General features: G+C 33.9%; 1 protein-coding gene and 1 long non-coding RNA gene across 3 annotated transcripts in view; both read right to left on the reverse strand.

The window, feature by feature from the left end:
* LOC127698597 (zinc finger FYVE domain-containing protein 26-like) overlaps nucleotides 1-26239 on the reverse strand; it is a 78887-nt gene that overhangs the window by 12832 nt on the left and 39816 nt on the right. Inside the window, exons 27-38 of one of the 2 annotated variants that reach the window (XM_052202124.1) lie at nucleotides 25951-25971; nucleotides 24333-24473; nucleotides 23821-24005; nucleotides 22331-22461; nucleotides 20925-21138; nucleotides 19820-19980; nucleotides 19146-19325; nucleotides 18435-18600; nucleotides 17209-17307; nucleotides 16847-16903; nucleotides 16017-16163; nucleotides 72-269 (exon numbers count right to left, since the gene is read on the reverse strand). In XM_052202124.1, the coding sequence (XP_052058084.1) occupies nucleotides 72-269; nucleotides 16017-16163; nucleotides 16847-16903; nucleotides 17209-17307; nucleotides 18435-18600; nucleotides 19146-19325; nucleotides 19820-19980; nucleotides 20925-21138; nucleotides 22331-22461; nucleotides 23821-24005; nucleotides 24333-24473; nucleotides 25951-25971 (1700 nt within the window). The remainder of the gene's footprint in view (nucleotides 1-71; nucleotides 270-16016; nucleotides 16164-16846; nucleotides 16904-17208; nucleotides 17308-18434; nucleotides 18601-19145; nucleotides 19326-19819; nucleotides 19981-20924; nucleotides 21139-22330; nucleotides 22462-23820; nucleotides 24006-24332; nucleotides 24474-25950; nucleotides 25972-26239) is intronic. The other variant, XM_052202125.1, reaches the window with a different exon arrangement.
* Nucleotides 5787-10649, reverse strand: LOC127698628 (uncharacterized). Its single transcript, XR_007980911.1, has 3 exons — nucleotides 9851-10649; nucleotides 6865-9352; nucleotides 5787-6200 (listed from the first exon to the last, which is right to left on the reverse strand). It is a non-coding gene; the product is annotated as an uncharacterized LOC127698628 (long non-coding RNA).

The raw sequence follows: 26239 nt of genomic DNA on the forward strand, positions 1-26239 counted from the left end.
AGTTGTTATCTTAAAACTATAAGTGGTGCTGACAAATATGTAAACATAATAAAGTTATTGGTTGAACATACCTTCATAACTAACTGGAACTCATACAGAATGTAGTGTAACTTCTGTTTCAATAAATATTTACAGGTAGATTTTAGGTAAAGATTCCATCTTTCAAGAGAAGGGTCTGTCATTACTATTTGGTCTACCAATTTAGGCCATTCTCCACAGTTAATAGCAGGTACTAGTAATGCTTCAACAAACACTTCACTGCAACATTTCTGTAATAGGGATTCAGATATGATGATTGTTAAAGAGGCAATAGCCAATACCATATGGCATCTTGATATCAAGATTTCAACTATTATGATCATATAGTAAACCCTGGGATGGCCTAAAATATGTAAAACATCTTTTTATAACATATAACATACTTTAATAGAAATAAGAAGATGTGGTATGAGTGCCAATGAGACAACTCTCCATCCAAGTCACAATGTTTAAAAAGTAAACAATTATAGGTCAAAGTACGGCCTTCAACACAGAGCCTTGGCTCACACCGAACAGCAAGCTATAAAGGGCCCCAAAATGACTAGTGTAAAACAATTCAAACAGAAAACCAACGATCTAATCTATATAAAAAACGAAAAATGAGAAAAACTTAAGAACCACATCAACAAATGACAACCACTGAACAACAGGTTCCTGACTTAAGACAGGTGCAAACAAATGCAGCGAGTTTAAATGTTTTAACAGGCGCCAATCTTCACCCTAATCTGAAAAAGTAGTGTAACATTACAACATAGAAAGACACACTATAAAATATCAATTGAAATGGCTTAACTCAATCAAAAAGACATATTAACAAAAACAAGTAAACATACACTGAACGAATAAATTTGATCTATGACACAATATAAATACAATATTAAATAAAAAAATGTGGATTGTGTCCACATGTGGACACAGATGATGCTCCGGCTTGCATATCATAATGTTATAAAGGGACATAACTGAAGAACCGTAAAAGTGACGCTACCCAAATTTGAACATGATCTGAGTTTTGTGGTAATAAGCATTGTGTATAAGTCTCATAACATTTGGTTGAGGCTAACTTAAGTAGAGAACAGAAACTAAAAATTCAGCAATTTTTCTATTTGTAAACACGCATAACTCTAGAACGGTTGTGTATAAGTTTTATAACATTTGGTTGAGACAAACTAAAGTTAGAGAACGGAAACGAAAAATTCAGCAATTTTTATGTTTATAAAGAGACATAACTCAAGAATGGTAAAAGTGACGCCACCAAATTTCGTACTTAATCTGTATTATGTAGTAATAAGCATTGTGTTTAAGTTTCCTAACATTTGGTTGAGGCAAACTAAAGTTAGAGAACGGAAACAAAAAAATTGTACATTATCTTAGTTTTGAGGTAATGAATATTGTGTATATATTTCATAATGTTTGGTTGGGGCAAACTTAAGTTACAGAATGAAAACTAAAAATTTTGCAATCTTTCGATTTATAAATGGGCATAACTCAATAATGGTTAAAGTGACACTACCCAAATTCAACTTGATCTGTGTTTTATCAGTGGAAGGCAAAATTAAAAATTGCATTGTATAAAGCATTGATTGTAGTTGATTCAACTATAATCATGGACAAAAGAAGATAACTCCAATTTTAAAAATGACATGATATTTAGAATTTTTTTTTTTTAAATTTAACAATTTTTCCATTTGTAAATGGCATAACTCTAGAACAGTAAAAGTGACGGCACCAAAATTCAAACATGATCTGTATATTGTAGTAATAAGCATTGTGTATAAGTTTCATAACATTTGGTTGAGGCAAACTTAAGGTAGAGAATGGAAACAAAAATTTAGCAATTTTTCCATTTGTAAAGGAGCATTACTCCAGAACGGTAAAAGTGACGCCACCAAAATTCAAACTTGATCTGTATTTAGTGGTGATAAGCATTGTGTATAAGTTTCATAACATTTAATTGAGGCAAACTAAAGTTAGAGAACGGAAACCAACTTTAGGACATACGGACGGACAGACGTACAGACGGACAAGGGTAAAACTTAATGCCCCCTCCACTTTTAAATTTCTCGTTCTCCCTTTTGAATTAAGTTCTGCCTGTTATATATTTACTAAAGTTACCAGGCCACTAATTAAAAAATGAAGAGGTGAGGGTAAACAAATTCTTACGTATTTAGATGATGGATTTGGCACCCATTCTGATATTCGGGGGCATAAAAAGTGTTTTAACGCCATGGACAGTCAAAGAAGACATGACTTGTGCAATGACTAAATAAAAGTATTGACAGGCAGTAGGATAGTTTGGATTAACCTTATAATAAATATGTATAATGCTATATATAGATAAAGCAATCTCTATATAGAAAATTAAAGTGGATGTGTATTCATACATCCCAAATAAACTGCTTCGCTGAGCGCAGCTGGATACGCCCGCAGAGGTCCAACCCTGAACAGTTGGGGCAAAAATGGACACAATATTCAAGCTTGATACAGGTCTGAATTTGGATTGTATTAAATATTTGACATATTATAGGTTTCTGAATAAATGTTATCAAAGAACTTGAAATTGGTAATATGAATTGAATTCATATTCCATTACAGATTTCTTGCTGTTGTGCAATACACTGTGATGTTGCGCGATACTTAGTAAATCTGTTGTCAGACTATAAACAATTTAAGTTCAATTAATTCTCAATGTCATATTAGAAATTTATAAAAGTGTAAAGGGAGCTTACATCAATAGATATAAACAATTCACCAAAGTTTCATGAGAATTGCTGACAGCATTTTTGAGTTATTGTCCGAAAACTGGAAAATCCCCTTTTTTTTAATGAATAAAACCCCATAACTCAGAAATGTAAAATGTAAAAGTTATAAAATTCTAATGGGAGCTTACATCAATAGATATAAACAATTCACCAAAGTTTCATGAGAATTGCTGATAGCATTTTTGAGTTATTGTCTGAAAAACTGGAAAATCCCCCTTTTTTTAATGAATAAAACCCCATAACCAGAAATGTAAAATGTTAAATTTATAAAATTCTAAACGGAGCTTACATCAATAGATATAAACAATTCATCAAAGTTTCATAAGAACTGCTGAAAGCATTTTTGATTTTGTGTCTGAAAACTGGAAAATCCCCCTTTTTTTATGAATAAAACCCTGTAACTCAGAAACGTAAAATCTAAAATATATAAAAATCGAAAGGTAGCTCATGTCAATAGATATAAACAATTCACCACAATTTCTTGCAAGTTGGTGAAAGCATTCTTGAGTTATTGTCCGAAAACTGGAAAATCCCACTTTTTTTAATGAATAAAACCCTATAACTCGGAAAAGTAAAATCTAAAATTTATAAAAAACGAAAGGGAGCTCACGTCAATAGATATAAACAATTCACCAAAGTTTTATTCAAATTGGTTAAAGCGTTTTTGAGTTAATGTCCGACATGTTGATGACGGACAGACAGACGGACAGACGGACAGACAGACAGACAGACGGACAACGGTATACCATAATAAGTCCCGTAAAAACCATTCGAAAAGAATACAAATTTAGTTATGTTTTAATTTGTTGATGACAAAATTGATATTTGTGCCAATGTAAACAATATTCAAAGATCTTATTACAACATTAATAAGATAACCTTTACTAATAAGTTTGTTTAAAGGTTCAATGAGTTTACACGGATCACATAGTGATTTCCGTGCTTTTAGTACAATATTACCGTAAAATTTAGGATGTGAAATACCGTTTTTAATAAGTTTTTTACGGGTACAGCCAAATTTACTAATCAAATCTTTGTATCTATGAAAGAATTTAGTAAAAGTTTTAAGTAATTTATGGTACCGAAATCCCTGACTTAATAATTTACCAGTGATGCATTGATTACATTTGTTAAAATCTATGACATCACTACACACACGGGCATTACAAACGAGTTGGGATATATAAACACCGTATGATGGAGCCAAAGGAACATCGCCGTCTAAAAAAGGAAAATTAACAATAGGGAGTGAAAAATCGAAAATTTTAATAGGAGTTTCCCTTTAGAAACTGAAATGTCTAAATCTAGAAAAGGACAAGTACTGCTGTTTATTATGTTAGATTTATTTAAAGTAAGTTCCTTTGGGTAAATTTTGGTAGTATATTTAGAGAACTCTAGATTATTTAACAAAATCCACTTCTGCCAACAAAATGGTCCATAGAATTCCTTCCATTAAAATCTTGACTGATATTGGCCCAGGCAGTTTGAGAAAAAAAATATATAATAAGTTCATCACCAAGAATACCAAACCTGCAGGAATAAGTTTAATACCAAGAATACCAAACCTGCAGGTTTCTGTGACTCCTTTAAACTACTCTTTAAAATTTCAACATCAATTATATTTTGAGTAACATTGAAGATCAAGATTGACATTATTGTTAGTGTTGCTCGCTAGAAAATTAATTCAAATTATTCTAAGTTTTCTAGTTTCATTTCTTTTTACTATTGTGAAACAGTTGGTTGTCTTGATTTCGTTAGTGCTTCATCAAATCAAAATGGGTGCCTTTCTAACATGTGGTATAGGTCATCTTTGAAGTTCAAAAGTTCTGAATTTTCCTATTGAAATTGAAATTATTTCATCACACCATGCTCTATGTTCACTTTAACATGGGAAGGATAACACTAGGTATGATGATGATCATCATCAAGGATGGCTGCTTAATGTCCAGCGGCAGATTGATTTGCATATTCAGGACGAGAACATGTTAATGTAATATGAGTATTAACCCTGCTTTGTACTAGACCGACCACTAGGTATGAAGATATCAATAAATAAAATGCCTACCAATGCTAAAATGAGCAAAAAGCATCTTATGAACGAATTTCTTCTTAATTATTTGTAAGCTTCCTTTCATACATCTTATCTACAAAATTTCTTTACAATCAGCAAAGTAGTGTTAAAAAAAAAGTAAAAATGTGAAAAAGTTGAGGATTACTGATGTCAAGTGAATGATATAGTTAACAGTTATAGCTTAAAACTGCAGGCAGAGTAGGACAGATCCACTATATGTGTCATTTATACAAAATTCCCTCCTACCTCAACCCCCCGCCCCCTCCAAAATAAGAAAAAAATAGAAAAACTAGAGGCTCTCAAGAGCCTGTGTCGCTCACCTGACTCTACTTTGGTTTTAGAAATCATGTAAAGATAGATAAAAATCATAACAGATACCCAAATAATGATTGAGGCCAAATTTTGATTAATATTGGTCCCGTTATTTAATAAAATATCCTGGTGGCCATCTTGAACAGTAAATCGGCAACAAAGTAGCAACACTTGGTCAGCACTTCATAAGGAACATTCATGCCATGTTTGGTTTCATTCCATTCAGTGGTACTCTAAAAGAAGACATTTGTATGATTTTCCCATAGGGTCCTGTTAAACTAAGCCCCCCCACACCCCCCTAGCGGCCATCTTGGATGATGGATCAACTGCAAAGTAACAACACTTGGTCAGCAACTCATCAGGAACATTCATGCCATGTTTGGTTCAATTCCATTCAGTGGTTCTCTAAAAGAAGACAATTGTATGTATTTCCCGTAGGGTCCTATGTTAAACTAAGTCCCCCGCTGTCGGCCATCTTGAATGATGGATCGGCTACAAAGTAACAACACTTGGTCAGCATCTCATAAGGAAGATTCATGCCATTTTTGGTTTCATTCCATTCAGTGGTTCTCTAAAAGATGACATTTGTATGTATTTCCCATAGGTCCTTTGTTAAACTAAGTCCCCTGCTGTCGGCCATCTTGGATGATGGACCGACTGCAAAGTAACAACACTTGGTCAGTACCTCATAAGGAACATTCATGCCATGTTTGGTTTCATTCCATTCAGTGGTTCGCTAAAAGAAGACATTTGTATGTATTTCCCATAGGTCCTTTGTTAAACTAAGTCCCCTGCTGTCGGCCATCTTGGATGATGGACCGACTGCAAAGTAACAACACTTGGTCAGCACCTCATAAGGAACATTCATGCCATGTTTGGTTTCATTCCATTCAGTGGTTCTCTAAAAGAAGACATTTGTATGTATTTCCCATAGGGTCCTATGTTAAACTAAGTCCCCTGCTGTCGGCCATCTTGGATGATGGATCGGCTACAAAGTAACAACACTTGGTCAGAACCTCATAAGGGACATTCATGCCATGTTTGGTTTCATTCCATTCAGTGGTTCTCTAAAAGAAGACATTTGTATGTATTTCCCATAGGGTCCTATGTTAAACTAAGTCCCCTGCTGGCGGCCATTTTGGATGATGGACTGACTGCAAAGTAACAACACTTGGTCAGCATCTCATAAGGAACATTCATGCCATGTTTGGTTCTATTCCATTCAGTGGTTCTCTAAAAGAAGACATTTTTATGTATTTCCCATAGGGTCCTATGTTAAACTAAGTCCCCCGCTGGCGGCCATCTTGGATGATGGATCGGCTACAAAGTAACAACACTTGGTCAGCACCTCATAAGGAACATTCATGCCATGTTTGGTTTCATTCCATTCAGTGGTTCTCTAAAAGAAGACATTTGTATGTATTTCCCATAGGGTCCTATGTTAAACTAAGTTCCCCGATGGTGGCCATCTTGGATGATGGATCGGCTACAAAGTAACAACACATGGTCAGCACCTCATAAGGAACATTTATGCCATGTTTGGTTTTATTCCATTCAGTGGTTCTCTAAAAGAAGTCATTTGTATGCATTTCCCATAGGGTCCTATGTTAAACTAAGTCCCCCGCTGGCGGCCATCTTGGATGATGGATCGGCTACAAAGTAACAACACTTGGTCAGCACCTCATAAGGAACATTCATGCCATGTTTGGTTTCATTCCATTCAGTGGTTCTCTAAAAGAAGTCATTTGTATGCATTTCCCATAGGGTCCTATGTTAAACTAAGTCCCCCGCTGGCGGCCATCTTGGATGATGGATCGGCTACAAAGTAACAACACTTGGTCAGCACCTCATAAGGAACATTCATGCCATGTTTGGTTTCATTCCATTCAGTGGTTCTCTAAAAGAAGTCATTTGTATGCATTTCCCATAGGGTCCTATGTTAAACTAAGTCCCCCGCTGGCGGCCATCTTGGATGATGGATCGGCTACAAAGTAGCAACACTTGGTCAGCACCTCATAAGGAACATTCATGCCATGTTTGGTTTCATTCCATTCAGTGGTTCTCTAAAAGAAGTCATTTGTATGCATTTCCCATAGGGTCCTATGTTAAACTAAGTCCCACGCTGGCGGCCATCTTGGATGATGGATCGGCTACAAAGTAACAACACTTGGTCAGCACCTCATAAGGAACATTCATGCCATGTTTGGTTTCATTCCATTCAGTGGTTCCCTAAAAGAAGACATTTGTATGTATTTCCCATAGGTCCTTTGTTAAACTAAGTCCCCTGCTGTCGGCCATCTTGGATGATGGACCGACTGCAAAGTAACAACACTTGGTCAGCACCTCATAAGGAACATTCATGCCATGTTTGGTTTCATTCCATTCAGTGGTTCTCTAAAAGAAGACATTTGTATGTATTTCCCATAGGGTCCTATGTTAAACTAAGTCCCCTGCTGTCGGCCATCTTGGATGATGGATCGACTACAAAGTAACAACACTTGGTCAGAACCTCATAAGGGACATTCATGCCATGTTTGGTTTCATTCCATTCAGTGGTTCTCTAAAAGAAGACATTTGTATGTATTTCCCATAGGGTCCTATGTTAAACTAAGTCCCCTGCTGGCGGCCATTTTGGATGATGGACTGACTGCAAAGTAACAACACTTGGTCAGCATCTCATAAGGAACATTCATGCTATGTTTGGTTCCATTCCATTCAGTGGTTCTCTAAAAGAAGACATTTTTATGTATTTCCCATAGGGTCCTATGTTAAACTAAGTCCCCCGCTGGCGGCCATCTTGGATGATGGATCGGCTACAAAGTAACAACACTTGGTCAGCAACTCATAAGGAACATTCATGCCATGTTTGGTTTCATTCCATTCAGTGGTTCTCTAAAAGATGACATTTGTATGTATTTCCCATAGGGTCCTATGTTAAACTAAGTTCCCCGATGGTGGCCATCTTGGATGATGGATAGGCTACAAAGTAACAACACATGGTCAGCACCTCATAAGGAACATTTATGCCATGTTTGGTTTTATTCCATTCAGTGGTTCTCTAAAAGAAGTCATTTGTATGCATTTCCCATAGGGTCCTATGTTAAACTAAGTCCCCTGCTGGCGGCCATCTTGGATGATGGATCGGCTACAAAGTAACAACACTTGGTCAGCACCTCATAAGGAACATTCATGCCATGTTTGGTTTCATTCCATTCAGTGGTTCTCTAAAAGAAGTCATTTGTATGCATTTCCCATAGGGTCCTATGTTAAACTAAGTCCCCCGCTGGCGGCCATCTTGGATGATGGATCGGCTACAAAGTAACAACACTTGGTCAGCACCTCATAAGGAACATTCATGCCATGTTTGGTTTCATTCCATTCAGTGGTTCTCTAAAAGAAGTCATTTGTATGCATTTCCCATAGGGTCCTATGTTAAACTAAGTCCCCCGCTGGCGGCCATCTTGGATGATGGATCGGCTACAAAGTAGCAACACTTGGTCAGCACCTCATAAGGAACATTCATGCCATGTTTGGTTTCATTCCATTCAGTGGTTCTCTAAAAGAAGTCATTTGTATGCATTTCCCATAGGGTCCTATGTTAAACTAAGTCCCACGCTGGCGGCCATCTTGGATGATGGATCGGCTACAAAGTAACAACACTTGGTCAGCACCTCATAAGGAACATTCATGCCATGTTTGGTTTCATTCCATTCAGTGGTTCGCTAAAAGAAGACATTTGTATGTATTTCCCATAGGTCCTTTGTTAAACTAAGTCCCCTGCTGTCGGCCATCTTGGATGATGGACCGACTGCAAAGTAACAACACTTGGTCAGCACCTCATAAGGAACATTCATGCCATGTTTGGTTTCATTCCATTCAGTGGTTCTCTAAAAGAAGACATTTGTATGTATTTCCCATAGGGTCCTATGTTAAACTAAGTCCCCTGCTGTCGGCCATCTTGGATGATGGATCGGCTACAAAGTAACAACACTTGGTCAGAACCTCATAAGGGACATTCATGCCATGTTTGGTTTCATTCCATTCAGTGGTTCTCTAAAAGAAGACATTTGTATGTATTTCCCATAGGGTCCTATGTTAAACTAAGTCCCCTGCTGGCGGCCATTTTGGATGATGGACTGACTGCAAAGTAACAACACTTGGTCAGCATCTCATAAGGAACATTCATGCTATGTTTGGTTCCATTCCATTCAGTGGTTCTCTAAAAGAAGACATTTTTATGTATTTCCCATAGGGTCCTATGTTAAACTAAGTCCCCCGCTGGCGGCCATCTTGGATGATGGATCGGCTACAAAGTAACAACACTTGGTCAGCACCTCATAAGGAACATTCATGCCATGTTTGGTTTCATTCCATTCAGTGGTTCTCTAAAAGAAGACATTTGTATGTATTTCCCATAGGGTCCTATGTTAAACTAAGTTCCCCGATGGTGGCCATCTTGGATGATGGATAGGCTACAAAGTAACAACACATGGTCAGCACCTCATAAGGAACATTTATGCCATGTTTGGTTTTATTCCATTCAGTGGTTCTCTAAAAGAAGTCATTTGTATGCATTTCCCATAGGGTCCTATGTTAAACTAAGTCCCCCGCTGGCGGCCATCTTGGATGATGGATCGGCTACAAAGTAACAACACTTGGTCAGCACCTCATAAGGAACATTCATGCCATGTTTGGTTTCATTCCATTCAGTGGTTCTCTAAAAGAAGTCATTTGTATGCATTTCCCATAGGGTCCTATGTTAAACTAAGTCCCCCGCTGGCGGCCATCTTGGATGATGGATCGGCTACAAAGTAACAACACTTGGTCAGCACCTCATAAGGAACATTCATGCCATGTTTGGTTTCATTCCATTCAGTGGTTCTCTAAAAGAAGTCATTTGTATGCATTTCCCATAGGGTCCTATGTTAAACTAAGTCCCCCGCTGGCGGCCATCTTGGATGATGGATCGGCTACAAAGTAGCAACACTTGGTCAGCACCTCATAAGGAACATTCATGCCATGTTTGGTTTTATTCCATTCAGTGGTTCTCTAAAAGAAGTCATTTGTATGCATTTCCCATAGGGTCCTATGTTAAACTAAGTCCCACGCTGGCGGCCATCTTGGATGATGGATCGGCTACAAAGTAACAACACTTGGTCAGCACCTCATAAGGAACATTCATGCCATGTTTGGTTTCATTCCATTCAGTGGTTCTCTAAAAGAAGTCATTTGTATGCATTTCCCATAGGGTCCTATGTTAAACTAAGTCCCCCGCTGGCGGCCATCTTGGATGATGGATCGGCTACAAAGTAACAACACTTGGTCAGCACCTCATAAGGAACATTCATGCCATGTTTGGTTTCATTCCATTCAGTGGTTCTCTAGAAGAAGTTCAAAATGTAAAAAGTTAACGCCGACGACGGACGACGACGGACGACGCCGGACGACGACGGACGACGCCGGACGACGGACGACTGACGCCAAGTGATGAGAAAAGCTCACTTGGCCCTTCGGGCCAGGTGAGCTAATAATTCAACAACCTGACCTGTACAATTGTGAATATTTTCCAAAATCTGAAAATGCTGTTTCAAAAATAAGCTAATTTCAACAACCTGGATATTGATGAAATATTCTATAAAACAAAATCCTTAAAATAGACACATCTTTGGTATACATACACATATCTTCCACAAAATTCAAATTTCTAGCTATTAAACTGAATTTGAATTGAACACAAAATTCCTAGCAATATATTTATGTACATGTACGCATCAATAATTTACCAAAACAATGATGCTACTTAATTTATTAGGTAGGGATTTGAATAATCCTGTTTATAGATTATTTACAACTTTCAATTTTTTTTTCTATAAAATTTCTTTCCTGTGTTACCTTGACTGTTATCATTTGGTACAATCCATAATGTTACTATTAAGCTTGCATTAACCAAACCAGAACATTACATTTGCATCAAGGGGTGATTTAAATTCTTGTCTTAACCAACTTGTAGAAGGTTTTTCTCAAAATTTTCACAGGCAGTTGTCATCTTTTTCTCATTTTTTTTACATTAAAAATATGCATTTGACTTGATAAGAAAAAGAAAAATATTATCTAAAATAATACATGACATTTTTTTGTAATTTAAAACGTTGTTAATTTGTTAACATACCTAATTATACCTTTTCATTTTTTTTAAAACAGATTTTATTTGCGTTAACCAACCTGATGACGCACAAATATGCATCTATTTATAGTAAAGCAGAAGTTAGTGTACACAAAATTTATTGGTATAGATAATTTGATCATTAGTGACGTCATCAGATATGACAAAAAGTTTTAGCAAAATGCATGTTTTATATTGGCCTTGTTGGAAATAGATCAATGAATACAATGCAAATAATTAAGTGTGATATAAAAATGATATAAACATTTTTTCAAGTCATTCAAATAGTTTGTTTTTTTCCTTGGAATTATCTTTTCATTTGACTGAAAATGTAAGTAAATATAAATTAATGTTGGAAATCTGTAATAAAAATATAACATTTGTTTTCATAAACAATTGAATCTAAAAAATACCTGACAAGGCCTGCTTGTTTTGTACTCAAAAGAGAAAGGAAATCATTCAGAATATAAAAATTAAATAAACAGCTGTGTCAGGACTCAGGTGTCCCAAGATACATCCGTAATATGCCCATTGAATTTGTTGCAATTATAAAAAATTGTAGAAGGGATTAAACCTGAAGTCAATAAAATAGCCCTCCAGAAAAAAATTGCAAGTTAAGCGGATATCCTGTGCTGTAAATAAAATTGCTTTAAATTTTCTCCAATCCAAACAACAGTGTCAGACATGCGGAAATTGTCTCAGATCAGACAGTTAAGTCCCCTAACTCCAAAATAAGAATTATGAGGTTAACAAGTCCCAAAACTCTGAAATGACAAACTTAGTCATACATCTAAAGCTATTGAGAGTGAAAATTCATATCTTTTCTCAGTTATGAAATGGCAAGTAAAGCTATTGAGAGTGAAAATTCATATCTTTTCTCAGTTATGAAATGGCAAGTAAAGCCATAAATCTGTCATGACATGTTGATTAAGTGACAGACAATATTACGTTAAAACAAATAAATTCGCTGAGCGCAGCTGGATACGACCGCAGAGGTCCAACCCTGAACAGTTGGGGCAAAAATGGACACAATATTCGCGTTTGATACAGGTCTGAATTTGGATTGTAATTAAATATTTGACACATAATAGGTTTCTGACACAGAATAACTGTAGTCAAAGAACCAAAGAACTTAGAATTGGTTATATGATTTGAATTTATATTAATTTTTTGCTTTTGTGCAATACACTATGCTGTTGCGTATTGACTCTCTCCCCCCCCCCCCAACTTTTTTTTTGGAAAAAAAAAAAATATTTGAAGAATTTTTCTTTTTAATTTCTGAAATCTGAAATGAGAAAAAATTGACCCCCCACAATTTCTTTTTACCCCCCCCCCCCCCCACCACCAATTTTTTTTTAACCCCCCCCCCCCCTTTTTCCCCCAAAAAAATTCTTTCCCTCGAGATATGGTCATTATCTCAATCCAAATTTCCAATGGAGTTTGCAACCATAATTACCCATTTAAATACATCATAAAAGTCTTAAAATAAAAAATGACATACATAATCATGGCTAAAATTAATATTCCTTAATAGTAACTTCCAAAAATAAATTGACAGCTAATCATCTCAAGACAATACAACATTTCTTTATACATAATTTAAAAGCAGTGTAAGGGTGGTAATCAAAACGTTGTGTTTGGATTACCTCCCTTACACTGCTTTTAAATTGTCTTCAGTAATTGTCCATTAACCATGAAACCCTTGTTTTTCCCTCTTTTTTGCCCCTAATTCCTAAACAGTTTGAGCCATAACCCCCCAAAGCAAATCCTAACCATCCCTTTGTGGTATGGAAACTTGTGGTATAATTTCAGAGAAATCCATACACCGTTCCACAAGTTATTGTCTGGAAACTAGAAAAATGCTTATTTGGGCCCCTTTTTGGCACCTAGTTCCTAAATTGTTAGAACCATTACCCCCAAAATCAATCCCAACCTTCCTTTTGTGGTTATAAACCTTGTGATTAAATTTCATAGATTTCTATTTAATCATACTAAAGTTATTGTCCGGAAACCAACTGTCTTTGGACAACGCTGACGACGACGATGACGTGATACCAATATACGACCGCAAAATTTTTTGCGGTCGTATAAAAACTGAACGTTTAAACTTTGTAGAGGTTTTGATGTTATAGGTTTTTCTGATAGCCACTTAAGGACAGAAAAGCATCTACATGGGATGATGGGACAATTTACATAGATTACTATTACAAATTATATTTAAAAGAATGAAGGAAATTGGAAAGGAACTTCAATTTTACATATTACTTTTACATGCATTTCATATCTAGATATAATCAATTTTTTAAATAAACTATTCTAAAACTTATAAGAACATATTATTAATAGGTTTTTTCCAGTTTAACTATTCTGTTTGATATATTTACTATAATGCAGCAACAGTTTCCAGCCGTGGATCCAGGAGGTGTTCTGGGGTTGGAACCCCCCTTTTTGTTGACAACTAATGCTTTTGTATGGAGACATATGGTTGGAACCCATCCCCCTTTTTATATGACTTGCATGTGTTGGAACCCCCCCTTTTAAAAAAGGCTGGATCTGCACCTGCTTTCTGATGTGTAGCCACTTAAAACAGCAATTGTATCGTTGAATCTTCTTACATGCATATATTCACATCATATTACACATAAAATGAAATATGTATATACTAACTTTTGTAAAGTTTGGATTGATGCTGGGTATTATATATTAATTCATTCATGCAATAATTACCACCTGTGAATCAGTGAAACAAAACATGTGGTATTTATCAACTAACAAATTAGTTTAATTTGAAAAATTGTGTTTTCCTTAGAGGTGCAGGTAACAAGTTCAGATATTTTAAAAGAGGTATCCAACGTCATTTTGATGGGAATTCTTGGGGATAGATGTAGGACTGAACTGGAAAACACTCAAAATCGAAATTTTATACAAGCTTTTATAGGCGGGCTGATAAAAAGCAAAAAAAATTTTAGATTCGGGTTCATCTGCAAAAATAGGCAAAATAATCTGTCATACTGTCTTATAGTCTTTATTCTTTTTTCTTTACAAATAGACTGAAAATTATGTTGTCATTTGTTTTTATAAGTGTGATGAAATCTATTCCATCATGAATGCAAATGCAAAAGTTTGTCAAGTGATGTTTCAATTGCCATTGGACTAAATCAAGGGACCTTTTTATTTCTTACCAAACAGTTTCCTTATGTTTACTGATATGTTTCAAGCTTGAGCAACACTTGCTATTGCCAGTAATAAATTTCATATCACTGCAGAACAAAAACCATCCAGCCTGCATTAATATTTGGTTAAGATGGTCAATTTTTGTTTGCAAAGGGAGTGGGTGGATTGGATTGATTAAGGGAGTGTGGTTGTGAGGAGACAATAGATCACTTTCGAGTCGTTGCATTTCTGTCAAAAACTAAAGTTTTAGTGAACATAATTCAAGCGTTTAGGGGCATCATCACTTCCTTCCATGTTGAGCGACCATTTGAAAAAATATGATGCTATATTGCATGAATTATTCGGCAAATTAAATTCTTATAATTGATAATCAGCACTACTGTCATTAGGGAATTGTGATTAAGTACCTACGGAACAAACTTTATTTCTAGTTTACTGTGGATTAATCATTATTCGTTGGATACCAATTTTCATGGATTTCATGGTTACCCGGGAACCAGGAATTCCAATGTACAATGAATAACAAATTTTCTATAAGAATGTATGCAGACTTTGGCAAAACCACGAAATCAAATATCCATGAAAATGCAAGTTTTCCTCAATCCACGAAATTGGTACCCATGAAAATAAATGAACCCACAGTATCCTGCATAATGAAGATTAAGAAGACACTTGATGAACTTTGATAGTGAAGGGATACAGGCAATCCCTCTTTCTGGTAAATGACTTCATAAAGGCGTGCATAATTGATGAACTTTTCTGGTGAAGGACATAACTTGAAAGTGGTCTATTGATAACAAATAATAAAACACCAGAAGACAACAGCACTGTACTAATGTACATCCACAACTGTTTTGTTTCATTTTGTCATACAGAAACTAAGGGGATCTTCTACAAAGTAATTTTAAAGGTAAAAAATGTTGAAAAGACTATTTCTAAAGTAACCAATTAATAGACTTGTTAGTTGCATTTTGATCTTCATTAATAGAGAGGCAAAAGACACTAAAGGGACATTAACTAATACATGTATAGTTGTCTGCATATTATACCTTTATCATTCTTCTAGGCTAAAATATCATTTGTCCTTTGAATCCCCTTAAAACATTACAGTTTTAGTGGTAAATACTCATACAAATATAGTAGGAGTCAAGTTGGATACCGGTAAACTCAAATGAAACAATAATTCAACCACAAAATAAAGGAAAAAACATCTTAATAGAACCATATAACAAGCTCTTTGTACTAACACATCTAAATGAGTTGTGATTGAATTTCACAGAAACAACCTGGATGGGACCCAAGTCAAACATTGACAACAATTACTTGTGACTAAGAGAAAACAAAAACAAGAGAAAGGTTCTAAACTTTGGACAGACACGAACACATATGTGACAAGTGACTGAGTAAATAAGACTAATTTACAGATGAAGAGGTAATCAAAATAGGGTCCTGCTAAATATACTGTATATTGTAAAATAAATAAAAATACACATACATGATCCAGTATATACTGCACAGCTTTCATCCAGTATCCATTTCTGCGGTAGAAATCTATGATAATATTGAAGGATGCATATGTTTTCAGGTAATACAGACATTCCTTGAATGGAATTGAATCTGTGGCTGTTTCTTCTGTAAAATTCTGAAATAAACAAAACTATCATGTAAACTTAAAATCTTTTTAAATTCTAACAAAAGGCAACAAGGTCTTGTTTTTTTCCCTGCTTCCTGTATTTGTGCCAATTTCCATTCATTGTGCTACAATACATATGAGTAACCAGTTTTTATCTGAATTTTACAATTGAAGTACAGTCACAATTAAATAATGTACACAAGAAAACAAAAGACAATTGACTTTCTAATTAGGAATACTTTTCTATTCTTAGAACCAGATGCTATACGGGAACTATTATTTAAAAAACCTGCAAAGAACAGCAATGAAAAATTTGGTGAAATTTAGGATTGGGATCTTTAAGTTCATGCTGTAATGATACATTTAGATATTGTGCTATTTTTCTTTCTTGACTTCTGGTGGGTCAAGACTATGAAGTCAATTACCAATTGTTTTATGTGGATTGTTTCACTTTAGAGAGTCTCTTCATACATAGCTCTTATAAATGGATATCAATTTGAATTGTTCAACTAGAAATATTTTCCTCATAGCTATTGTAAATGGACATTGATCTTTTGGAATATGAAATACACTTGAAGTTTAATATATTTGCTACCCCATATCCTGCTCAAAAAAGATTATCTTACTTTTATTAAATCATTATATAGGAGGTGAATATGGTCTTAACAGAACAGTAAAATATCTCTACATACCATGGAAGCACTTAAGAGATTCTTCAATGAACCAGGGCTTGACATCAATAACTGAAGCTACAAAACAAATGATTAAGATCAGGAAATCATCTAGATGTACAACACAAATAAACCAACACAATAATTGGCAAAACTTATATCTGAAATCCTAACCCTTATGTATAGTATGAAATTCTTGTTTTTCTTCATAAAATACTATTCGTTAACATTTTTTACTTCTGCTGTATTGACTTACTAAAAAAGAGGATATTTTTTTCAAACACTAGTTTTTTTATGAATACTATGTGAACATTTCATAATAATCACAGAGTTGTGATTATGGTAATGGCTTTTTCGATGATCATGAGCAATTAAACAGTTACCTCCCCTTGTCCTGTAGATGGCATGGCTTCCAGACAGTCTATGATATCAGTTATAATTTTTGAGGGCTGAAGCTGTATAACATTTCTATCAGAAGGAGGCTGCAAAATACAAATGTGTACATAAGCTATCAAAAACTATATCTAATAGATCCATAAAAGACATTTCTGTCTGATGTTTGCATTTATACAGCATAATTATACCTTCAGTATACAGCATAGTTATACCTTCAGATGAACCTACAAAATAATATTTTAATTGCATCACGAACTCAGTACTTATACAAAACAAAAACCAATGTAAAAAACCCACAATAATGCACCTGTCCTAAGTCAGGAATCTGATGTTCAGTAGTTGTCATTTTATTGATGTGGTTCATAAGTGTTTCTCGTTTCTTGTTTTTTATATAGATTAGACCGTTGGTTTTCCCGTTTGAATAGTTTTACACTAGTAATTTTTGGGGCCCTTTATAGCTTACTGTTCGGTGTGAGCCAAGGCTCCCTGTTGAAGACCGTACTTTGACTTATAAAGGTTTACTTTTATAAATTTTGACTTGGAATGAGAGTTGTCTCATTGGCACTCATACCACATCTTCTTATATCTATACACAATGCTAGCTATAATCTTTTTGTTATCCAAGATTTATTTCAATGTCCTTGACTGTGGATAATATATTTGCCTGGTGCATTTACCAAATTGGAATAGAATATAATATTTCACAATGTAGTCCATTTATAATGAGCATGGTTAGAATATACTTTATTAATCTCAACCAGAAACTAGTACCATAATGTTTGACCGAATATTGATAATTCTTAACCAGAAACTAGTACCATAATGTTTGACCGAACATTGATAATTCTTAACCAGAAACTAGTACCATAATGTATGACCGAACATTGATAATTCTTAACCAGAAACTAGTACCATAATGTTTGACCGAACATTGATAATTCTTAACCAAACACATAAATTTTTAGTTAGGTTGGAAACAAGGAAAAATTATTGTTTTGATCACAACAATAAAACAGAATTAATAAAAAAAAATCACAAATTTTCTTTATACATGTATTGTTGCCAGTAATTTTGCTCATCCTGTGAGTTCAAACATTCAACCTTATGTCAACAAAATCCACACACTCAGTGGTCAACCATAATTACCAGTGACCAAACAATTATTGTACAGTATCAATTTGTAGAAAGTCCAGATAACTGGGAATTTATCTACCTTTAGACATCTACTGAATTTTTCCCTGGCTGCCAGTAAATCTCCAGACTGTAGACAATTCATTCCCCATTCTGCCCATACACCTGCTGGATCTAAGCCACATTTGGTAGAAACTTCAACTGCTAACTCTAGTCGTTCATCTTTTATCAAATTATCTCTTAACCTCCTAAAATATAGCAGAACTGTTTGAGGAATGTCTCAAAAAAATAATTTTGGTATTTATATAAATTTGTTTGAGAAACATAAAGCATGAAGTGACTGAAGTTACAAACCTGTTAGGAAATGACAATTTAAAAGGAGAAAAAAAATGTATTTGATCAACTTTAAATAACAAAATAAATCATGTCCTCAAAATATGATATTTAATGTTATTTAAACAATCCTTACTTTAAAAAGTATTCCGATCATAAACAAATCTTATCTTAACATTACCTTGAAAAAAGAATTCATATCACCAAGAAATTTTGTTAAAAAATTCCTCATCATATTAGTATAAAGTGGGAAATTTTCAAGAGAATTTTATTTTCTTTAATTTGCTACGAAAATAAAATTGCTAAAATATCCACTTTCATAAATTGATTTAAAAAAAAATCGGAATCAGGGAAGAAAAAACAGAAATAAAACCTTGCAAACAGGTTTGATCCTAGAAATGGCAAAATCTAAACTCTACAATAATAAACAACTTTACAGTGTGTTTCAAATAACATTCACCTAACAATCTCAGGTTTAGTCAGTTCCTGTAATGATGGCAGATCAGTGAAGTTATCTGTTACCAGTATTGACAGTAAATCTATTCTACTTTGGTAGACATCACACAGTACAATACCATCAGAACCTTTCGTACTTTTACTGAACGTTATCTTAGCATGAAACAGCAGTGTCTTCATCATGCTGAAATATACGATTGGTGAAAAAGACACACATAAATACACTACCAATGCATTGATATAAATATAAAAGTGACATATTCAGTATTAGCAAACAATAGGAAGAAACAAAAATCATGAAAATCCAGCGCTCTCATGTAAATGAGTGACAAAAAAGTGAAAATTTATTTTCTTAAAAACTTAATACAAATACAAATTCTTAGATTTACTTACAGACCACTTTTAGAAGAAAAGACCTACATTTCTCAGGTCAATGTATCAGTTAAAAGTACACAACAATAACTATTGGTAATCACAAAGTTCCTGTTTAGAACTAAAATTACTCTTCATCTGATTTTTTAACAGTAATTAATAAATTCAAAGAAACTAACTTTGATTAAAAAAAGAAGAAAACATAACTTAATATGCATTTTACATACTTTAGAAGCAAGCTGTACACTGCATCTTATCCGATTATAAAACTAGCAAAAAGCTTGTAAAAAATTTTGGTCACTATACCTTAGGAGCAGGCTATAATCCACCTCTGGGTTGGGTATACCAGGAGCTAACTGCTTAAGATGTTTTGATAAATCATCACACATTTCTAACATCAGCTGTCCACTTAGTTTAGTGTCTCCATGAAGGCCAAGTATAGATAAACATAATGAGGTACTAGGGGCCTGTAATGTTAAAACAAAGTTTGAATGACAAGTATAATTAATGTTAATTTATGTAAATTTAAGCAAACTAATGATTCAATGTTATATGTATCAATAAAAATCAAATACATATAGATTCTATCACTGCATTGAGTGCGAACACTGATATAATATTTCTCCACTCTAGACAAAATAAATTTTTAAATATTCAAATTTAATTGAAAGTGGAGAAATATTTTAATGCACATGATTCAGTGGTAGAATTCATGTTTCTAATGATTTTTAGAAAATATTTAGATTTCTTTTCCAATAAACAGCAAGTATTTGTTCATGATGTCACAATGGTAAATTCAGAGAAAAGCAAGAACATTTTACATCATAATTAAATTTTGACCAATGATGAACTAAGATAAAATCATTTGGAACAATTTAAATTCTTACATAAAAAAAAGTTTGCAAAGTGAGTAGTTTTAAGTGGAAAGTTTTAATACCCTCTATGACCATGTGATCAACAATGATCATAAAGAAATAATTAACTGGTCCAAGAAAGTCTGAATCAGCTAAGAACTATATAATATCATATACCGGTATAAAGGATAAGTACTAATATTTTTTCAATGCCTTTTATATCTACAATATATACTATACTGTTGCTTAGGATGTTTAAACAAAAATTAAATAAAAACTTATTGGTTAAATAAATAAACAAAAAGATTTAGATCAGGATTCTTATAAATAAATCAAGAATTTCACTACATTGTGATACTGTAGGCCAACCAGTTTTTGCAACTAGAAAAGTATTAGGAATGTAAAATATAGTCTTCCCTTTTATAAATGCATCATGAAAATAACAAAATCACAAAAATAAATCACCACGAATTTGGCTAGAAAGGGTTATATTTGAAATAAAGCAGCTGCCAAAAATGTTGGTTTGCAGTTATGTCACACAACCAGAACATTCTGACCTGTTCAAAATAAAAATCTTCTCTTGTAAATTCATTAGCTTCATCCTCATCAGTCTCTAGTTTCCACAGTATCTGTGTGTGTTGTATAGTGTCAGCCATACTAAGGTGCTCTTCTATAACATGTAGTCCTGGACTCAAGGTTTTAGATAAACTAGACTCTGCTGAATTATCTCCCCTCCTTTTGTACATTTCGTCTTCTACAACTTCCTGACACCTAAATATAACAAATACACATAGTCAAAGTGAATGTATTAGTATTTAAAGAAAGGTATGTTATAAATCATGTCAATACCAAAGCACTGACAACTGAGCTAATGATACCTTGGGGGAGTAGCAGTCCACCAGCAGCGGAATTTGAACATTGTCTCTATTGGGAACATGTATTAACATTGATTTTATTTTAAGTAGTTTAATCCTAACTAAACATGTATTTTTATCCAGGTATTAACACTTATGGTCTTGCATCCTGTCCATACTTATATTTTGGCATTGCACATGGTCATGCTTTTCTCAGACTGCTTAGGACATCTGTACATTTAATGTCTTAGGTGACATGATTGACATTTTAGTCTGAGGGTACATGGTTAATTTATCAGCAGTAATTAGGCTTTGAAATAGTTTTCCCTATTAACTGTGAGTACTCTTAGATAGTACTCTTGCCTATTGTCTTTTTTTAATTTGTTTTGTGCTAAGTATCTATCTGATGAGTCAAACCCATTCAAACTGATTATTTGTTCCTATGTTGTGCTGTTACACTACTGTCCTAGGTTAGAGGAGGGTTAAGCACTATCAAACATGATAAACCCTGCCACATTCTTTATGTGACTGTTCCAAGCCAGGAACCTGTAATCCTGTGGTTGTAATTGGTTGCGCTTTTTGTTAATTGTACTAGTATAAATCAGGTTGTTTCACATTTTTCATACCAGGCCTTTTATAGCTTGCTATATAGTATGGGTTTTGACCTATAACTGTTTCTTTGTCGTTTGGTCTTTTGACAGTGGTCTCATTAGCAATCATACCACATCTACCTATTTCTATAAATACAGAAATATATATAAGTTCATGGTCCTGTCCTTAGTCTGGAATCTTGTCAGTGTTTGTCGTAAGTTGACTTCTGTATTTAAAGGTATTTGTTGTTGTTTGCATTTCTATGATAGTCTCTGTTAAATCAATTTTTGCATTTCTAAACTTGTGGCAGTTTTGAGCCATTTTGTATGGTTGAGTTTCTTTCTCATATGCACACCTCACATCTCCCTTTATACATATACACAGACAAATTATTTTTCAATTTTCTAAAGGTGCTTAATTACATAATCTTGCTATTTCCTGTTTATTAAAATGAATTAATACATTACAGTCAAAAGCAATATTACAATGTAATTAAGTAAACAAACAAACTATTATACCTATCTCCAAATATTTGTTGGTAACAGTCATTACAAGTTCTCACACTAATATTCTTAACTGTTGATTTCTTTGTAGAGCATGTACCACACACCACACGGCCACATCTTCGACAATGGTGTCTTCTATTAAACTGTTCAATAAAAGGACAAATAGATAATACCAAGTTAAAAAAGATTGCTAGTGTAATAATTATTGACAGACAGCTTTCAATGTAGAAGGCGCACTGCATGTATAATACATTTTTCCACTGCAAATACAGGCGTTGGTTCACCAAACAGAGTTTAATTTAAGATTAATTTATTCGTGAACCCCTGCATCCGAAAGGAACCGCCTTGCTACAAGCGCCGATCTACAGGCCACCAGCGTATACATGGACCAAGGATTATTCCATACGTGCGACAAAACAACAACTGAACCAAGATTACCAAGATTTCCCATACCACCTTACATACATGTACATCTATAAATGATAGCAGAAGAAACGGACCACACACCACGCGGGTGCCGATCATAAATGAACTATAAATTTACAACCATGCCGATAAACAGACCAACTGCAGCAGACGATCAAAAAATTATATATATACCAAATAATTAACAAGGGAACAATTTTTGACAATTTCATTTTCCATTAGCGGCGACCAAAATCTTCCCATTGTTGCCGACGCGCCAGGAAGTAGTAACATCCAACAATGGCCAGGTTGGAAGAGAAGCCTTGCGAAGTGGTAGAAACCATGGGAAGATCGTCAATTTAGATACCAAGCCTTTAGAACAATGTCATGTATCATATAAAAGTAAAACGAACTCAATTTACATTGTAAACAAACTTTATTTTTCTATATTTATCTTATCTATTTATAACTCTTTATTGCTACTTTCACTTTTCATTGTTTCTCTCACCATGACAACGTCAAATTCAATGTACCAGTTTGAGTACTTCAGTAATTAATTTCTGTATGAAAATTGTCCTGATGACGCCTGCCCTGCAGGTGAAACATGTAGACCATAGCAAATAAAATTGTAGACCATTTGAAGTGTTGTTGTCAATTTTGAGTATTATTTAAATGTTGCATTCATTTGCATAATTTGACAACCCCGCATACCAAGGTATCCACTTCAGGGACTCTATCGAAATGATTCACACAGGCGTTGGTTCACCAAACGGAGTTTAAATGTTGGAATTATTTAAAATGATTAATCACTATCTGACACACCTGTGAAATTTATTGAAAGTGCTAAACATTTTTACTTGATGCAACATGTACATATCTTAGGAGTTACTTACAATGCAGAGTCTCTTGGCCACATTAACGCCTGAATGCCTAATCCCTTGTCAATCAATTTATCAGAATAAGCTAAAAGTGCCCATCAAAATCCTGGATTTGTAACATGTTTTAATTGTAGAAAAAGTTCAGGCCACAGTGAGTAGGAGTGATCAATTAAAAGTAGAGCTTAAATTATTGAGGAATATATCAGTGGAGTTACTTACCATGCTGAATTTCTCTTCTTTACAGACCATACATGTATCTGTAGAGTTATCTGGTTGCCATTTATCCGGACTTGGTGGTTCTAAGGGCATGACAAATTTAGAAGCATTGACCTTTGACTTCTTCAATAGTGATACTTTGTTATGTAACATTCCTGATGGTCCACTGATGGAAGCCCTTGGTGATGCTGAAATACAAAGTGGTTATCATATTTATATATTACATAAGTCTCCAGCTAGAAAAGGAGTAATTGATGGATATAAACAAGATAACATTCTCTTGCTTAACAAGAAAAAAAATGTTTAAAGCATACCAAATTTTGTGGCTTTGTAATTTCAAACATGTATTTATAAAAAAAAAACCACCCAAATTGGGAGATCACTCATTCAAACATAATCCATAGTTTTTACCATGATATACTGATGAATCTACAGAATGAATAAGATCCTTCCGAAAGAGATAATCTGTCGTAGTTTCTTTGATACTGATGACAGTTTTTATATCAATTTCTAACCTGATATATCAATGCTTCTTCTTTGGCTTCTGACAGACTCAGAGAAAACAGATGTCTTTGTTGGAGTGGGAGGTAAATCTGATGGTCCTTCTAATCTGTCTGTGGAGGCAGAAGACATCTGTGACTGACTTCTGTCTTTCTCTGAATATCAAAAAAATGTCAGAAATTGAAAAGAAAATAATATTAAACCCACAGTTATTTATTTGGGACTATTCATATTAACAAAAGAAAATAGAATAATGCAAATAATATTATGTGTGTGTGTTTACAAACCATCAATTACTGGTAATCTGTCTTATATTTATAAAATAACTTATAAAATAAAAATCATTTCATTACCAGTAGTCACATGAAATTTAAAGAATTGTAAAATCACTTCAATGTGAAATTCAAAGCAAATATCAAAACAGAAATTTTCTTTTATTTAATAAAAATTAATTTTATTCATATAATTAATATTATAATCTTTAATTTAATGAAAACATATTTTTCCTTTCATCAAATATATGACTTAATCTTTTTCATTTTACAGCTATAAGTTTTTTTTTAATATTTCAAGCTTCAGGCTTCAGATTGCGATAGCATTTGGAAGATAGGGAGCTACATGTAGCTGCTGTTAATAATTTAGTTTTACATAGCACTAAATAAAAAAAGGAGAATTACCTTTAATTAATAGTAAAATTCAGAAAAAATAAAAATTGCAAACATTGCATGTTATGGGGGTAACAAGCAACATCACAAATATATAAATTATCAGTAAAGCTTTACATAATAGACCTTTGATGATAGCTTATGTAAGAATATGCTTGTTTTACTTTTTGTATCAGTAAAACTGAATTCAAAAATTGTTTAGAATAATACAACAAAGCAAGATAAGACATCATATGTTAGTCCGGCAGATATCTACAGATGTACTTATAACAAAGCTAAATAATTTTCTTTTTAACATGTTTAACTAGCTGCAAGATTTTTAATAGATTTTTTTAAAAATTGAAATAGAAATAGAAATATTATTAACAGTAAAGACAATAAGGCTGTTAACACATAGATATGTCTTGCCTGCTTCCCAGCAAAATCATAAACAGAAATTTGATAGACTCTATTATAACTACATCTCTGTTGGAATGTATAACATTTACCAAGTACTGAGCAGTCAGATGTATCCGCACAACTAAGACTTTTGGAGGAACCAATGATCAAACAATATTTTGTGAACAAATTCATGACCTACTTTAATTTCATGAAACCATCGTTAGATATGATTTCATCCTTAAGAATTTGTGTTGTGTGTGTCCAAAATTAGAGAAGCTCTTCTATGATTTTGTGCATGCCTTTTTCATCAGGAACGCTCAAAACCGAATATATGAAAGCCAAGGATGTATAAGAACCGAAACAGTTGAAGAGCTATATGACCAAAAGTACCTAAAAAATAACCAAATCCATCTAAGGTCAACTTTGCCTGAGGGAGTTGAAAATGAAACCATTTACACAGTCAACAGTATTACTGCTGAAAAGTTATACCTTTGTCCAGCTCTGTGACAGTTGTCACAGATCAAACAAATACCCAGGTTGTAAAAAGAGATAAATGTTTAAGAAAGAAGTTCATTCTAATACTCACTTTTATATACAAGACAAAAATCTTTGAAAATCAAAAAGTAATAGTTCCATATAATATCAAGTTAACATTAATCCTCTACATACTTGTTAAAGAAAAATTCTGATTAATTTATAACACACTGTAAAAGTTAACCCAGTGACACTTTTTTGTATATATCAGCAACAAACTCCAAGATGTACATGGTTGTCTTTACTTCTTCTTTTTTTTTTTGGGGGGGGGGGGGGGGGGGTCAATCCCATTGATGTCATTATACCAAATACATTTATGTATAGATAAATATTAATTATAG

Source organism: Mytilus californianus, unplaced genomic scaffold (assembly GCF_021869535.1).
Source record: "Mytilus californianus isolate M0D057914Y unplaced genomic scaffold, xbMytCali1.0.p SCAF_4, whole genome shotgun sequence".
Classification (NCBI taxonomy): Eukaryota; Metazoa; Mollusca; class Bivalvia; order Mytilida; family Mytilidae; genus Mytilus; species Mytilus californianus.